The following is an 18385-nucleotide window of genomic DNA, read 5'->3' as shown; positions in this document are numbered from 1 at the left end:
TGATATTAAAATGAAAAAAAGATAAATATCATAAATTTTGGATATCATGTATATTCAAATCCTGACAGATTTATAGCTGAAATTTACAGTTCAGTTATTCTCTGCTCACTTTATTGCCATTTAAGTTGAAGACTCCCCTTGATTGTGAATCTCCCTGTGTATTATTAAAATGTTGGGTGGGTACGTCTTATGTCCGTTTTTGTCACACTATTCAAACAATATTCAAATTTAAAAATGGCCATTCCATTCTTTAATGTCATCTGTCACATTGTAATTCGGGAGTTCTGAGTGTTCATTGTTTTTTTCAATTTGGTCATGGAAACGTGGGTGTCATTGGGTTATATCAATATTTTTTTGTCAGTCCCTAATTGCCCCAGAGAGGCTGTGATGAGCTGCCTTCTAGAACTGCTGCTGTTGTTAGACTGGAGATAAGCTGTTAGAAAGGAAGGTCCAGATCCAACAACAATGAAGGAATGGCAATATATTTCTAAGTCAGGATAGTATGTGGCTTGAGAAGGAATATTTTCAATAATTTATATTAAAAATCAACTTGGACTGGAAGGACCACAAGCAATAAATGCGACGAACAGTTTCACCATTAAATTGTTGTGTGAAATCTGCTCGCTGGGATTAGCAATAATTCATATCTCATTTGGGTACACTCGACAAAAGTCAAGTAATGCCATTGAATAATTGGTTGCAAGCCATCTACTTGAAAATTTCCTCCGCTATTAATGGGTCCCATTGTCCTTTTTTACCAGGTTTCCCAAGCACTAATTTCAAACATATGATCAGTTAAAAAAAAACTGTTGGTTAATTCAAATCTCCAGGTGTAATAAGTTTTAAGTAAGTCATCAACCCTGCACATTGGTCCCTCAATACTTACTGAATGGGGATAAAACCATCTTTAAAGCCATTCATGTCATGGAGTGTTAAAATAATGGGTTCAGTTTATGATAACATGTAACAACATGTCACAGTCTATGATATCTACAAGTAACATTGATTAGGACACTGCAGTGATAGCAACTCACAGGCATAGTTCAGAATCTGAAACTGGATATAAGTCCAATCAGGACTGGGAGCAACCACTTGAAACCCAGTTCACTGAAACTGTGCAAGTACCTGGGACCAGTGTAATGTGCATTGTTGAGATAAAGCTGAGGTAAAAAATATTTATAGGCTTTCCCATTGGTACATGGGAAATTAACTTCTGATGCATGAATTGAAGGGTTACAGCAATTCATAGGGTCAAACCATGTCATTCTGTAAACCAAGAACATGTGCTGAATTTTTCTAAAAATTTGGTGTCAGCACCAGGGCAGTTTGCTGTCCGCAAGCTCTAGTGAGTTTTCTCATTCAGTGTTATGCTGCTCACCTTCAGTATGCACCATGTTTCCATGGTGCTGCTCTCATGCTCACCAATGCTTGTTTCTGCCAGGACATTCCTGTTTTCTCACTGCTAGCACTATGTTTAAATCCTAGCTGTGTAAGTTCAAATACTGCCAGCTAGGAATTGCCCCAGAAATTCCTGATAAGGGCACATTGGCACTCTGATTTGCAGACAGGGTCCTGGTGGATGGGGTTGTGAAGAAGACAACTATCCAACAGGTGGTCTCAGAGACCATAGCACCAGACTGTGCCACACTGAATTGCCACAGTCCTTCTGTGTACTGCAAGGGTATCTTCTCTGTGCTGGCTGTGGAAGGAATGTCTGAGGTCCCTAGTACTCAGTGGCCTGCCGCAGACCAAGTGCCTATTCAGTCGCAGACAGAAGATCCTGTTGAGTCGGCCATTAATATCTTTGCCAAAATGCACAAACTGACATAGCATCAGCAAGAAGTTTATCAGAGACACTCTGGAAACTGGACTGAAGGATGGAGAGGTCTATCAATGTCATCTGAACTGTGCTGGTTCTGGCAGATGCACGTGTCTAACTCTCCATGGAAGCTGGCAACTATCATGGAGAGCCAGGTTGAGTACACCAAGTATATGTGCATATAGACCTGCACTCCATCACTGAAGTCATTGCCTACATCAAGGCAATAAGGGTACAACAGACCTTGACCACACTCCAGGTACCTCTTGCTCACAGGCCAATGCTGGGAGATACCCAGTCTGAGGTAGAAATACAAACAGGCCTCACGCAACTCTCCTCTTGGAAGTGCCTGGTCCCTCCTGTTCCATCCAGCCTGCAATCCCTAACCCTGGTGGAAGTTAAAAATGATGAGGATGAACCTAGTTCTGGCTACTACATTCTCAGCATTACTGAGCCCTCCAGCCACAAACAATCCAGGCTTGCCCATCCAAAACTCCAACACCAAAAGGGGATAGGGTAAACCTTCTCATCCCAGTTGTGGAACCTGGGACAGCACCTAGGTATAGTAGAAAGAAGATTAAAATAAAAATTGGGAGAGGGCCTGATGATGTACCAGGTGAAATTTGATTTCAAACAGATTATCAAGCTTATCGTGTAAGCAATTGTCATTTTAGCTGCAGGATAGTCATCATGAGCACTACATGATGTTCTAACCCTGTCAGAAACAGTTACTTTTCTATAATACACATATTAGCCTGAAAAAAGTGAGGATTGCACATGCTGGAGGTCAGAGTCAAACAGTGGGGTGCTGGAAGAGCACAGCTGGTCAGGCAGCATCTAAGGAGCAGGAGAGTCGACATTTTGAACATAAGCATTTCCTGATGAAGAGCTTATGCTCAATGTTGACTCACATGTTCCTTTGATGCAGCCTGACCAGCTGTGCTTTTCCAGTGCCACACATGGAGTCATAGTCATAGAGATGTACAGCATGGAAACAGACCCTTCGGTCCAACTTGTCCATGCCGAACAGATATCCCAACCCAATCTAGTCCTACCTGCCACCACCTGGTCCATATCCCTCCAAACCCTTCCTATTCATATACCCATCCAGATGCCTTTTAAATGCTGTAATCGTACCAGCCTCCACCACTTCCTCTGGCAGCTCTTTCCATACATGTACCACTCTCTGCGTGAAAACGTTGCCCCTCAGGTCTCTTTTATATATTTCCCCTCTCACCCTAAACCTATGCCCTCTAGTTCTGGACTCCCCAATCCCAGGGAAAATACTTTGCCTATTTACCCTATCCATGTCCCTCATAATTTTGTAAACCTCTATAAGATCACTCCTCAGCTTCTGACGCTCCAGGGAAAACAGCCCCAGCCTGTTCAGCCTCTTCTTATAGCTCAAATTCTCCAACCCTGGCAACATCCTTGTAAATCTTTTCTGAACCCTTTCAAGTTTCACAACATCTTTCCGATAGGAAGGAGAATAGAATTGCACACAATATTCCAACAGTGGCCTAACCAATGTCCTGTACAGCCGCAACATGACCTCCCAACTCCTGTACTCAATACTCTTGACCAATAAAGGAAAGCATACCAAACGCCTTCTTCACTATCATATCTACTTGCGACTGCACTTTCAAGGAGCTATGAACCTGAATTCCAAGGTCTTTTTGTTCAGCAACACTCCCTAGGACCTTACCATTAAGTGTATAAGTCCTGCTAAGATTTGCTTTCCCAAAATGCAGCACCTCGCATTTATCTGAATTAAACTCCATCTGCCACTTCTCAGCCCATTGGCCCATCTGGTCCAGATCCTGTTGTAATCTGAGGTAGCCCTCTCTTGATAGTAATAGCATGAAACTTTGACATGTTTGGATGAGGCAGCATCACATGTTGTGAAGGCTTCCTTAAGTTTATAATTGTGAATTTAATAAAACAGGAAAAATGAATAAAGAATAAATCAGTAAACTAAAATGGAGATTTGCAGCCCTCTGCATCTTCAAAGCATTTACATTTAGTGAAAGCTGACTTCAGCCAAGATTAGAGTGGTGCTGGAGAAGCATTGCAGGTCTTGTCTGGACCGTACTGTAATGAATCCCCAGTCCTGACAAGCATGGGAACTTCATGACCTCCTCGGCCCCTGTGCATGAAAGTATTGTATTGTGTATAAACTGAACATTGTGACATGGTATCCTGATGCCTACCTCTATACAGAGTATACAGCCTGTTTGCCCTTCTCCCATCAGTATGGCATTCCATGCTAGACTAACAACAATAGGTCTCCTGCACTTTCACCGTATTGTGAGGGCATCTTTGGTTGTCAACTCTATGTTAGGAGGCCACTCCATATCTGCTGAGAGTTGATGCTTGTCCTGGACTTCCAGGTGCACATGTTCCTCATCAATTTCAGTAGATGCTCTTAATAGCCAATGGCAATTTGTGTGCCTGAATTGATATGGATCAATTCCAGTAAGCTAATCCAGGTGGTATCAGGAACAAAGCAACGTTTCAATAATGTGATCACAGCATGTATAAATGACATATCAACATCCATCTCCAAACATTGAGTCAGTGAGGCTTCCAACAAGGAAGTCAATGGGATACCTCTATATGTACCTTTTACATCGTAGACTTGATTCAGTCGTATGCTACACAAGCCATTTGGCACATATGCAGTAGGAGATTGTAAGGGTCGTAGGAAGAATAAGAATTTCTATTGCCAGCCTCCACGTTACCAATAAAAGGCAGCACTGTGCACATTTTACAGTCCAAAGTGTAAGGCAAACAGCACCTGAACATCATACAGGTGATAAGACCTTCAATTGTGCCTGTGAATTGGAGAGGTTATTTGAAAATTTACAGCTCACCTAACATAATTTCTGCTTCACAGCCATTACTAGGATTAATTTGTACTGTACAATGACATGGTCAGGATTACTTGTGCCCAGGAATTTTGGTTGACATGGTCAGTGCATGAGATTCACAATGATAATCCTGTGAGATCAGAAGATGTCTTTGACCTATACAGTGTGATTGTTCATTGCAACTATTCCTCAAAGGGATCAGAACCCTCAAGATCTAATGTTTCAATCAAGTGACATTTTACTCACCTAGACTCTAACAGATACAAGCCTCACCTGTCCAACCTTTCCTCATAAGAGAACCTGTCTATTCCACATATTAGTTTAGTAAACCTTCTCTGCACTGCTTCCAATACATTATGTCTTTTCTTAACTTTAATGATCAATATACAGTAATCCAGATGTGGTCTCACCTGGATTATTTGACAGACCGGGAAGCCAATGGGCAGTCTCCCAATGCCAACTAGGATTTCCAACTGTCAAATGGAATGCTCATCAAGCCAGTAAGTCATCCGCAAGTAGGTAACAGCGTCCCAGCTAGATGTTAGATACTCCAATTCATGTACAAGGCTCCATGCTAGTAATTGGCTGCAACTTATAGTAAGGAAACATTCCCTCATGTCAGATGGCTCTAATTCTTTTGGCTCCTATGTCGGCATGGCCCCCCATGCTCACCGCCATCCACAATCTGACAGTGGGGCTGATTGTTTAGCACCAGATGACTTCCTATTGGATCTTTAAGCTCAGGAGCCCACCTGCTATCCTTAACTGGAATGGAAGTCCTTGAAGAGGCAGTCATCTCCCAGATCTGCTTATGAGTCCCATTGTCATTTTTTACAGGTTCTCCAAGTTCTTGCCCAAGGTATGACAAGTGACAAAAATTTAGCCTGTGGATCTGCAATATCCCTCGACATCCAGGGTACCCTGGACCTATTACCTTTGCTCTTAAGAAGAACACACAGGCCCTAAACTCTCTCAAACTACTTTTAAAAGACACTCACTTCCCAAATGTAGACTTAACTACAAGTGGCTGCTCCCAGTCTGTTTGCCAGATCCTGTCCAATGATATTGAAATCATCCTTCCCCCAATTTAGACACTTAACTTCTGCACTATGTTTATCCCTTTCCATAATAACTTTGAAACTTACAGAGTTATCGTCACTATTCATAAAATTCTCACCCACTGAAACTTCAACCACTTGACCAGCTTCATTGCCTAGGATTAGGTTTAGCATTGCCCCATCTCTAGTAGGACCGTCTTTGGACTGGCATGAAAGCTCTCCTGGAAGCACTTTGAAAATTCCACCCCTTCTACACTTCCACACTAAAGTGATCACAGTTAATGTTAGCAAAGCTGAAGTCCCCTTCAACTAAACTTTTCTGTGATTTGCATGTGTATCTGCTTCTCTATCTTCCCCCGACTATTGGAGACCTGTAGTACAATCCCAGCAGCAAAATCGCCCATTTCTACCCAGATGGTCTAATTTGAAGACCTTCTAGAACATCCTCTTATTATTGCAGTGATGGTTTCTTTTATCAATAATGAAATGCCTCCACCTCATAACTTCCTCTCCCATTGCACCTGAAACTTATATACCCTGGAATGTTGAGTTGCCATTCTTGTGCTTCCTTCAACCTTGTCTCAGTGATTACAACAATGTCACATTCCCATGCGTTGATCAATACTCTAGTTCTTCACTTTATCAGTCAAGGTCCTTGCGTTAGATAGATATAATTTAGCTTTCTGGACCTCCCATGTGCTCTCCTATACTGGACTGTCCTAGCATTCCTCCTACATCTGACTGGACCTTGCTCCCAAACTTACATCTATTCTGTGCCCCTTCTACTTGAGATTTGTTTAAGACCTCCCAAGCAAAGATATTGAACACATTTTGGTTCAGTTGCAGCCATAGCAGCTTTACAGATCCCACCTTCCCCAGAAGCTGTCCCAGTGATCCAAAAGTCTAAAGGTTTTCCTCTTACAGTATCCCTTTAGCCACGTCTTCTTCTGTCTTCTCTTCCTATTCATATACAAGGTAGTGTATGACCCTGGAAGTAAGCTGGTGATTATAGCTTTTTAAATCAACTAACTAATTCTGTCAATTCCTGCTGCAGGACCTAATTCTTTTCTTCACACTCCCCCCTTCAGAATGCCCTGTAGCCACTCTAAGCCATCTCCAGTCCTGGCACCAGGGAGGCAACATAGCATTCAACAATCTCAGTTGTTACCATAGAACCATCTCTCAGCTTCCCTTACAGTTGAGCCCCCCATTACTAAAGCTTTTCCAGTCTTTTTCCTCCTCTGTTGTGCCATAAATCTGATTGTTGAGAATCCACCCCACCAGTATCCAACACAGTATCTCTGTTTGAGAGGAAAATGACTATAGGAGGCTCTCATCCTACCTGCCCACACTTCCTAACCTTTCTGGTGGATACACCTCCCCCCCTCCCCCTGCCATGCTTTTCCATTTATGTTGCCCTTATTAATTGTGTGACCAATTTGCTAAACATCCTAACCACCATGTCCCCATAGTGAGCCCACCCACAGCTTCAGTTGCTCCATAAAGTCAATCAGCAATTGCAACCAGACACTCTTCCTGCATATGTAGTCACTGTGGACATGGGAAGTGTTCCTGGTTTCCAACGTATCACAGTAGGAGCATTTCACAAAGCTGCGGTCACCTGCCATTGTGAACCTTATTACTACAGACAATAAACTAGGAACCAATTACTCAACCTTGTCCATTAGTCACCAAAGCAGATTTCTCTCTCTTCCCCCCTTTCAGTTCTTTATAAACTACAAACAATACTGTGTCTCCCTCCTGGTACTACTCACTCAGTTTCTAAAGCTGGTTTCCAAACAGCCAATCCTCTAGCCCTGTGATACTTTTTGACCCTGAGGAGCCTCACCTTTGGATTCAGGTTCAATACTCTGACTGAGTTTGATCCACATCTTTCCTACTGCAATTCCGACTGAACTCGATCCACTCCTCTCCCTCTCCCTCTCCCACTCCCTCTCCCACTCTCTCTCCCATTCCCTCTCCCACTCCCACTCCCACTCCCACTCTCTCTCCCATTCCCACTCCCACTCCCTCTCCCACTCCCTCTCCCTCTCCCTCTCCCACTCCCTCTCCCACTCTCTCTCCCATTCCCACTCCCTCTCCCACTCCCACACCCACTCACTCTCCCTCTCCCTCTCCCACTCTCTCCCATTCCCACTCCCACTCCCTCTCTTCCTCCCATTCACTCTCTCACTCCCTCTCCTTCTCACTCTCCCACTCCGACTGAGCTCAATCTTCTCCCTCTCCCACTCCTTCTCCTCCTTCTCCTTCTCCTCCTTCTCCTTCTCCTTCTCCTTCTCCCTCTCCCTCTCCTTCTCCCTCTCCCTCTCCGACTGAATTGGATCTGCTAAGTTTGATGTGAGCCCTGTTCCTCTAATTTTACCAGAGGAACCACTGCCACTGTTAGCCCTAACATTCTGGGAGATCTGATGATGGTGTTCTCTCGCAACAGCAATGAGACTAACTTCTTCACTCAATACCAGCAGTTACTTAGAATTAGAAAACACTAGTTCCGAGGCACATACATTATAACAATCATGCCTTGTGTGCACTTGGTTCACCTGTGGACAGCACTGTCAGAAGGCAATGCTAAACTTACATGCCAAGTTACAGATACAGTCAGTAACTCATTTGAGAACCACTACGTTTTAAACACCAGCCTGAGGAAGCATCAGATTAAGTTTAACAAGCCTAGAACTGGACAGTGTAGCACAAAGATAATACACCATAGCTCTGGCACTGGCATACAGCTTAAAGATCTGATTCTGCTCACGTTATGTCCTGTGTGCCTATTGTTCTGCTGAAGGTTTGAGCAAATTTCATAAATTGAAAAATGATTTTGGATTCACTTGGTAGTTAAGGACTATGGATGAAGCCATTGTTGATAGCAATAGGAAGAGTTGGACGCAAGCACACACCTCAAGGCTAAAGGAACCTCTGCTGTTTAACAGCATACTTGTTTAGCTTGTGCAGTCAGAACTGGGTTCTGATTCACAACATTGTCACATTTGTTATATTCCATTTGGTTGTCCCCAGACTGTATTTGGACATTTCCTTCTCTAGGCTTCCTGATACAAACCAGAGAAGCATGCAGTACGAACCAGAATACTTCTGGTCTTAAAGAAACAGATGCCTACATTTTAGCAGATGAAGAATAATTAATTTTCTTGTTGCCACACAACCATGTATTTACAGACTTATTGTTAACAATGCAATGAGAAAAATGCCAGTTTATAAATGCTTTTCGCTCAGCAACATTAGACCATCAACTGGTTTAATGGCATATTATGAATTATTGTAGTTTAAACACATTTATTTTAACAATGACCTGTTTTGTACCATTGGCGAACAATATCATAAGTTTCGCTGCCAAGCTAATGGGTGATTATGTGACAACTGCCGTTTGAATTTATTTTTCTAGTTAACAGAAATATCATTTAAAATATATCATATCAATAACTTCTTTTCATTGCAGTTCCTGTATCCAAACCACTGATTTATCCTCTGTTGAATTCTACCAAGGTGAAGTTAGGGGAGACTGTGACACTGCACTGCGTAACAAGCACAGGAACTCTACCAATCACTTACACACTGTATCGGAATCAATCAAGTCTCCAATCAGCTACTACAATGCAGGCAATACCAGCAGGCTTTAACATAACAGTAGATTCAGTGGAGCATTCTGGAGTGTACAGCTGTAAAGCTGAAAATCAAATTTCTTCAGAACGCAGTAATGGATTATCCTTTCGTATTTTACGTATGTATATGCCTAAAGTAACTTTATCTTCATTCTGGGTTATAGGTGTCATTTGAAGTATTCATTCTATAATATTTTTATCCTTATCTTCATTCTGGGTTATAGGTGTCATTTGAAGTATTCATTCTATAATATTTTTATCCTTATCTTCATTCTGGGTTATAGGTGTCATTTGAAGTATTCATTCTATAATATTTTTATCCTTATCTTCATTCTGGGTTATAGGTGTCATTTGAAGTATTCATTCTATCATATTTATTCACATTCTAAATACAGCTTTCCCACTTCATAAAGAAGCAATAATATTGAGATTACTTAAGTAATTACTTAAGTTTTCTCCTTTTGTGTTTCTCTTTGTCCACCATGATGACACAATTATGTTTGTGGTCCTGGTGGCTCTTTACCATCTCCCCCAGGTAAACATTCTTCATCCAAGACTTTAGGCTATCAATTTCAGCAAACTATTTTAACTTCGGCAATACAATGTCCAATTTGCAGATAACAAGGTTTTATCAACAGCAATGTGATAGGGACCAGTTAATCATGTTTAATGATATCGATTGAGAAAACAACAGAAACAGAAATGAATGGACAAACTTAGCAGCTCTGGCAGAAACAGGGTAAAAAAAAAATGTTTCTAGTCCAGTGACCCTGGAAAAGGGTGTTCTCCGCTCTTTCTCCAGATTTGGCCAGATGTGCTGAGCTTCTCCAGCAATTGTTATCTTTGGTTTCAGACTTTCAGCATCTGGAGTTTATTTTACTTTGCTTGTTCCTTCCATTTTCGCGATGATTTCACTCCTACTGGAGCATGTTCTCTCCCTTTATCTTTTATTGATTTGTACCACTGTCTTTTAATTTTCCCTTTCTTTCTGCTTTTGCTTTTCACCTCATCGTTTTGTTTCTTCTTCTTTTACAGTATTACAACTGTGCCTGAGAGTGTCAAGTAAAATGGCAGAGGGAATTGAGATGGTGGAGCCAGGAAAAGTGGAGTGGATGTAAACAGAAACAGGAAGGAGAATTTTTGAAAGAATAAATTTAATTACAGGCATTCTGGAGAATGGGAATGAACTTAGAGGTGTGTCAGTGAATGTTAACCAGGAATTTAGAAGAATGAGAGGCAACGTCACTGAAACGTACTTGACTTTTAGGGGACTTGGCAGGGCAGATGTGGAAAGATTGGTCCTGTACTCTCCTATAAGGGAGTACAGAGGACATAATTTCAGAGTAAGGGATCGCACAGAGATGAGGAGGGACTTCTTATCTCAAAGGATAACAGATCAGTGAAATTCTTTACTGCAGACAGCTGTCAAAGCTGGGTCATTAAGTACGTTCAATGCCAAGATAGACAATTTTAATCAGTAAAGAAATCAAAGGTTACAGGGAAAAAGTGGAAAAGTGTTGAGGAATATCAGATCAGCCGTTGAATGGCAGGACAGACTCAAATTGTTGAATGGCCTGTTTCTGCCCCTACATCTTATGGTAGGGGCAGAAGAACTGGAGCCTCGCTTTGCATATTAATAAGAAATGGACCATTAAGATAACAATTGATGAGATAAATGTTTGTTGAAACTTCTCCAACTGTTTTGAACAATATTTGCGCTAGTACTCACAGAAGCTACCAGTTGGACTATTTGTTTAGCCATGATTGTCCTATTGAATGTACCACTCAGTTGCTTCAGGTATTTTATCCCTGAACGATCAACAAGTGACCTAATATACAACATGTTTTTGATTTTAAAAAATTAGTACTGAATACAATAGATAGGTAATATTAAATTGTATAAAATATATGTCTTGGATTTTCAATCTGCAACAGAGAAAAGAGCCACAAGACAATATTTTCTTCATTTATTCATACATGTTCCTGCAACCACAAATGTGTTAATAATATAAAAAGTAGCTGAATAGAAGTTATGAGAAGCTTTTGAAATAAAACATGTTTCTTTAACTCCAGGTGGTGGATTTGTATGGTGGATTTACATAATAATAGTCTTAATTTCACTAATGATAATAGGACCAGCAATAATACATTGTAAGCAGTGGTGCAAGAATAATGAAGGTGAGTGCTTCTTTGTACTGTTACAGCTATTGCTCTTTGTTATGTCAAATAGTTTGCTAACTTGATTGTCTAATAATTCTGCCTATTCTTTTAAAAATCAACAACAGGTATAATTCAGGAGGATGAAAGGTAGGATTTCTTAAAAAGTCATATTGAATCTTTTTGTCCATTTTTTTCAAATGATTATTTGTATTCTTATTTCTTTAAAAAAAAAGTAAGAAGAATGATATATGAACAGAATTCTATGTACTGTTCAAAAAGCAAGGCAAATCTGTGCTCTTTCAGTATTCTTACAGGCAAAGTTGCTCTCTGCTCATTGTGTTCAAATGATGATATGGGTGTCACAAAAGATGAAAGTCAGAGAATTTCAATTCATAACCTTTAATATAGTAACAGGAAGAGCCAACTATTTTTTGGAGAAAAAAAATGGAGACATTGTGCCAGTATTCATCTATGATCAATATTAATCTAATAAGTCAATTCCATTTTATCTTTTGCCTTGAGGTTCCACATTCTAACTAGACACCTTTCTTAGATTTAGATTTAGATTTAGATTCCCTACAGCGTGAAAACAGGCCCTTCAGCCCAACCAATCCACACCGACCCTCTGAAGAATAACCCACCTGGACCCCTTTGGTTTTCAATGACAAAAATTTTGGAGCTTCTTGAAAAGCAGTGGGCTTACAAGCAGTTCAATAAATATCACCTGTTTTCTTTGTTTTAAATTTAATTACAGCTCTAAACCAATTCAGAGAGGGCCTTTGCAACATAATCAAGGTAAACCTACTTATATTTATTCATGTGATATTGTTGTATAACATCCATAAAGTGCTGTGGGACAAGAGGTATAATGGCCTAGAGCTTAATGCAAGATGAAAACAGTGTGTAAAAATTGGTGATGAGGAAGTGATGAATGACGAACTGTGAATCACTGCATATCCCTGGAAGATTTCTGTCACTCTCTTATTACTCTTGAACAAACTGGAGCAGAAGACACCAGGAGTACTGATTCTCTTCTGAAGTGAACTATCTCTATCTTCTGTAGATAGAGTTGTAAGGGATGGAGAACAGGATACCTTGTTTGTTTATTTCATATCAACATGCTCTTTTCTTCCCTTGGGCAATAGTGGGAAAGTGTTGGCAAGATTAGCAGATTGATCAGCAATCCATTAAGCCATGTCAGGAATGATCTGGATTCTGGTGTGGGACTTGAATCCAGACCTTCTGCTACCTACCAAGACAGAACCCGCAGAATGCTCCTGACATAGCTGGATTTCTGACAAGGCTTCCATTTTCTCCTGCAAAACACTTGTCCAAATAAGCTTTTTTCACTGGAAAAGCATTGTTGGTACATACAGAATTTCACAAAAGTCATTATGTCCTGTTAGAGTGAAAGGTAAGACTGATAGGATTAGAGTACAATGAATTAATAAAGGTATGGAGAATCTAATCAAGAATAAAAATGAATCATACATTAGATACAGACAATTGGGTTCAAATGAATCTGCTGAACAGCATAAGCAGTGTTGGGGCATTCTGAAAAGGGAGGTAAGGAAGGCAATGAGAAGATATGAGATAGCCTTGGCAAATAAGGTTAAGGAGAATTCAAAGAGATTCTACAAGTAATTAAGAGCAAGAAAGCAACTAGAGGGAGAGTAAGGCCCATTAAAGTTCAAAGAGGATGTCCTTGTGTTGAACCTCAGGAGATGGAAGAGAGATTAAATGAATATTTTGCATCTGTTTTTACTGCGGGGAAAGAAATAGAGGCTTGAGAACACGGAAACAAATATTGATATTTTGCAAACAGTTCACATTATAGAAGAGGAAATGCTGGCGGTCATAGAAAATATGAAGGTGGACAAATCTACAGGATAGGACTTTGTGGGACATTAGGGAGGAAATTGCAAGGCCCCTGGCATAAATATTTGCATCGTCTACAACTACGAGTGAGGTGCCTGTTGACTAGAGAGTGGCTAATGTTGTACCTTTGTTAAAAAAGGGATGTAAGGAGAAGCCTGGGAATTGAAGATTTGTTAGTCTGACTGGTGGTGGGTAAATTGTTGGAAGTGCTTCTGAAAGATAGGATATATATGCATTTGGAGAGGCTGGGAATGATTAGGAAGCTTGGTTTTGTGCGAAGGAAATAGTGTTTCGCAAATTTCATTGCGTTTTTGAGGAAGTAACTAAGAAGATTGATGTGGGCAGAGCTGTAGACAGTGTTTACTTGACCTTTAGTAAACCCTTTGACAAGGTGCAACATGGTAGACTAATTAGCAAAGGTAGATCACATGGGATTCAGGATGAGCTTGCCAATTTGTCTCCTGTAATTAAGTCAATTTTTTTTTATCAGAGTGTTGGTGGAAGGTTGTTTTTCAGTCTGGAGGTCTTTGACCAGTGGTGTTCCATAGGGATGAGCGCTGGGTCCACTTCTGTTTGTCTTTTAGAGAAATGATTTAGATGAGAATACAGACACCAAGATTGGTGGTATAGTGGACAGTGAGGAAGGTTATCTAATATTACAAAGAGATTTTGATCACTTGGATCAATGGCCTGAAGAGTGGCAGTTGGAGTTTAATTTGGATGAATGCAAGATATTGTATTAGGATAAAACAAACAAGGGAAGAAATTATACAATTAAAAGTAGGACCTTGAAAAGTTTTGTAGAATGTAATTCTAGGGGTTCAGGTACATAATTCTTTAAACATAGATAGGATGGTAAAGAAGTCATTGAGCATGCTTGCCTTCATCACTTGAGTATAGGAGTTGGGACGTCAGTTTGAGATTGTACAGGGCATTGGTTGAGGCCTTTTCTGGAGTACTGTGGGCACTTCTGGTCTACCTGCTACAGGAAGCATATTATTAAGCTTGACAGGGTTCAGAAGAGATTTACCAGAATGTTGCTGGGAATGGAGGGTTTAAGTTAAAGGGAGAGATTGGAGGCTGGGACTACTTACAATGGAATGTTGGAGGTTGAGAGGTGACTTTATAGAGATTTATAAAATCATAAAGAGCGTAGATAAGGTAAATGGCAAATGTCTTTTCCCTCAGATGGAGGAATTTCAAAACTAGGGGACATAATTTTAAGTTGAGAGGAGAAAGGTTTTAAAAAGACATGAGGAGCAATTTGTTATTACACAGAGAGTGGTTTGTGTGTGGAATGAACATCCAGAGGAAGTGGTGGATGTGAGTACAGGTACAATGTTTGAAAGACATTTAGATAAGTAGATGATTAAGAAATGTGCAGGCAGGTGGGACCAGTTTGGTCTGGGATTATGGTCAGCATGGACTGGTTGGACCGAAGGGTCTGTCTCCATGCTGTATGAGGAGAAAGTGAGATCTGCAGATGTGGAGATCAGAGCTGAAAATGTGTTGCTGGAAAAGCGCAGCAGGTCAGGCAGCATCCAAGGAACAGGAAATTCGACGTTTTGGGCATAAGCCTCATTCCTGATGAAGGGTTTATGCCCGAAACATCGAATTTCCTGTTCCTTGGATGCTGCCTGACCTGCTGCGCTTTTCCAGCAACACATTTTCAGCACCATGCTGTATGACTCAGGTGACAGCAGAGAAAAAGCAAATATTAAATAAAAGGGGACACATTAATTTTTGACCATTGCTGATCCTCAGCACTGTACATTATCTGCATATATGTGAATGATATATCACCAAAAAAGTGTAAAAAAGAAAGCTAGACAAGGATGCACGGGTTCTGTGAATATTTCACATTCTTGTCCCCAGACATATAACTTAGCCTGTCGTGAAGAGGCACACATTGTGTGCACTTGACAAGAAAACCAGTATGGAACATCCATATGAGCACAGCTTGCCACCTTCCTTTTCTATGATACAGAACAATTCATTTTTGAGCACGTTGGTCATACAAGATGTGCACACAGGAATATGATACCAAGAAACACAAATATAACTAGACTGCACAAGTGGAAAAAAAATTTAAAATCCACTTTACTGTCAAAGTAATTTTATAATCTCATTGTGGAAATGACAGTGAGATCTTCTTGCACAAAAACCTTTCCTTTGCAGGAACCCTAAAATGTTTGCATTTTATTTCCAGGGTCTCTGAAAAAAAGTATGGAGGTGATTTATAGCAAATTTGGAAACATTACGCATCTAAGTAAGAATATAACAAACTGTTCATAACTTCCTCACAAGAGTGGATTTTGTAAAATCAGTTCTTGCTGCCAAATAAATATAAAAATGTGTTAAATGATCATTTTTAAACATACTGAAGGAAATAAATGCTTATTACTGGTCTATTTTATATTCACCCGTGGGCATTGCTGGCTGGTCAGCATTTATTGCCCTGTCCTAGTTGCTATTGAGATGGTGCTGTTGAGCTGCCTTTTTGAACTGTACATGTGCTGCAGGTTGACCCACATACCATTAGGGAGGGAATTCCAGGATTTTGTTCAATCATAGTGAAGGAACGACAATATATTTCCAAGTCAGGATGGTGAATGGCTTGGAGTGAACTTGCCAATTGTGGTGTTCCCATGTATCTGCTGCCCTTGACTTTGCAGATGAAAGTGGTTGTAGTTAGGTAGGTGCTGTCTCAGGATCTTTGGTGAATTGCTGCAGTGCATCTTGGTACACTCTGCTGTTACTGAGCATCAGTGGTGGAGAGAGTGGATGCTTGCCAATGTGATGCCAGTCAAGCAGGCTACTTTATCATGGGTGGTGTCAAACTTCTTGAGTGTTGTCAGAGCTGCACCCTTCTAGGCAAGTGGGGAATAATCACACCCCTGACTTGTGCCTTTCGATGGAGGATAGCCTTTGAGCAGTCAGGAGGACAGTTACTTGCTGTAGTATTCCTAGTCTCTGACCCATTCTTGTAGCCACTGTATTTATGTAAGTCCAGTTGAGTTTCCGGTCAATGGTAAGCCCCTAGGATGTTGATAGCTGGGGATTCAGTGATGGTAACACCATTGAATGTCAAGGGGTGGTGCATAGATTGTCTCCTATTGGAGATGGTCATTGTCTGGCATTTGTGTGGTGTGACTGTTACTTGTTACTTGCCACTTGTCGGTTCAAGCTTAGATATTGTCCAGATCTTATTGCATTTGAACATGGACTGATGCAATATGTGAGGAATTGCGAATGGTGCTGAACGTGGTTCAGTGAACAGTGAACATCTCCACTTCTGCCCTTATGAGGAAGGGAAGGTTGTTAATGAAGCAGCTGAAGATAGTTGGGCATGGAACACCACCCTGAAGAACTTCTACAGAGATGTACTGAAGCTGAGATAACTAACCTTATACAAGACCTTAAACAACCATCTTCCTGTGTGCCAGTTATGAGTCCAACTGGTTGGTAGTTTTGCTAGGGCTCCTTGATGTCACACTCAGTCGAACGCAGCCTTAATGTCAAAAAGGCTGTCACTCTCCCCTCACTTCTGGAATTCTGCTCTGTTGTCCATGTTTGAACCAAGGCTGTAATGAGGTCAGGAGCTGAGTGCTATTGTTGGAGTCCAAACTGAGAGTCACTGAGCAGGTGCTGCATGATAGCATTATTGATGGCACCTTCCATCATTTTACTGATGATCAAGAGTAGACTAATGCAGTAATTGACCGGGTTGGAATTGTCTTGCCTTTTGACATACCTGGACAATGTTCCACATTTTGGGTAGATGCCAGTGTTGTAACTGTTTGGGAAGAGCTTAGCTAGGGGTACGCCAAGACCTTGAGGAATTGTTTTCAGTACTATTGCCAGAATGTTGTCAGGACCCATAGCCTTTGCAGTATCCAGTCCCTCCAACTGTTTCTTGATATCATGTGGAGTGAATCAAGTTGACTGAAGATTGGCATCTGTGATGCTGGAGCCCATTGGAGGAGGCAGAGATGGATCATCCATTTGGCACATCCTGCTGAAGATTGATGCGAATGCTTCAGACTTGTCTTTTGCACTGATGTGCTGGGCCCTTCTGTCACTGAGGCTATGGATATTTGTGGAAGCCTTCTCTACCAGAGAATTGTAGAATTGTCCACTCTCAAAGGACAGGATGTGGTAGGACTGCAGAGTTTAGATCTGATCCATTGGTTGCAGGATTGCTTCGCTCTGTCTATAACTTGCTGCCTAAGCTGTTGGCATGCAAATAGTCAGTGTTTGGTAACTTCACAAGGTTGATTCCTTATTTTTAGATATGCCTGGTGTTGCTGCTAGCATGCTCTCCTGCACTCTTCACTGAAATGGGGTTGGTCCTCTGGCTTGATGTTAGTGGTAGAATGAGGGATATGCTGGGTCATAAGGTTACAAATTTTGCCAGAGTACAATTCTGTTGCAATTGATGGCCCACATGGATGCCCAGTTTAGAGTTGCCAGATCTGTTCAAAGTCTGTCCCATTTAGCACAGTGATAGAGGGTATGATGGAGGGTATTCTCACTGTGGAGATGGAACTTTGTCTCCATAAGGATTTTGCACTGGTCACTGTTACTGATTTGTCATGGACAATATAGTGAATTCATAATTTACATTTACTTGCTGATCTAAATGTGTAAACATATATTTAAACAAGTGAACAGAATGATGTAGCATGTTACAATGCATGCACAGTTTGGTCCGGATACAACTTCCAGCAGCCTAATGATGTCCATGAACAACCAATTCAAGCCAACAAAATATAATGTTATCACACAGCTGTTTTTAAGATTTCTTCCATGGGATCTAGATGCTAATGGCAAAGTTAGTATTTATTGCCCTTGCACTGAGTGGCTTGCTAGGACACTTCAGAATAGTTTAAAAATCAGCTGAAGGATAGCAAATTTCCTTCCCTAAATGACATCAGTTAACCAGGTAAGATTTTACAATTG

The 18385-nt window shown here is 40.9% G+C and overlaps 1 protein-coding gene across 1 annotated transcript in view; it reads left to right on the top strand.

Moving 5' to 3' along the window:
* LOC132827753 (Fc receptor-like protein 5) overlaps positions 1-18385 on the top strand; it is an 82304-nt gene that overhangs the window by 40819 nt on the left and 23100 nt on the right. Inside the window, exons 8-12 of the mRNA XM_060844447.1 lie at positions 9223-9504; positions 11459-11563; positions 11671-11692; positions 12300-12340; positions 15633-15647. Coding sequence (XP_060700430.1) covers positions 9223-9504; positions 11459-11563; positions 11671-11692; positions 12300-12340; positions 15633-15647 — 465 coding nt within the window. The remainder of the gene's footprint in view (positions 1-9222; positions 9505-11458; positions 11564-11670; positions 11693-12299; positions 12341-15632; positions 15648-18385) is intronic.

This window comes from Hemiscyllium ocellatum, chromosome 25, assembly GCF_020745735.1.
Source record: "Hemiscyllium ocellatum isolate sHemOce1 chromosome 25, sHemOce1.pat.X.cur, whole genome shotgun sequence".
Classification (NCBI taxonomy): Eukaryota; Metazoa; Chordata; class Chondrichthyes; order Orectolobiformes; family Hemiscylliidae; genus Hemiscyllium; species Hemiscyllium ocellatum.
Note: the sequence above shows the minus strand (reverse complement) of the source record. Positions and strands in the feature narration are given on the sequence as shown.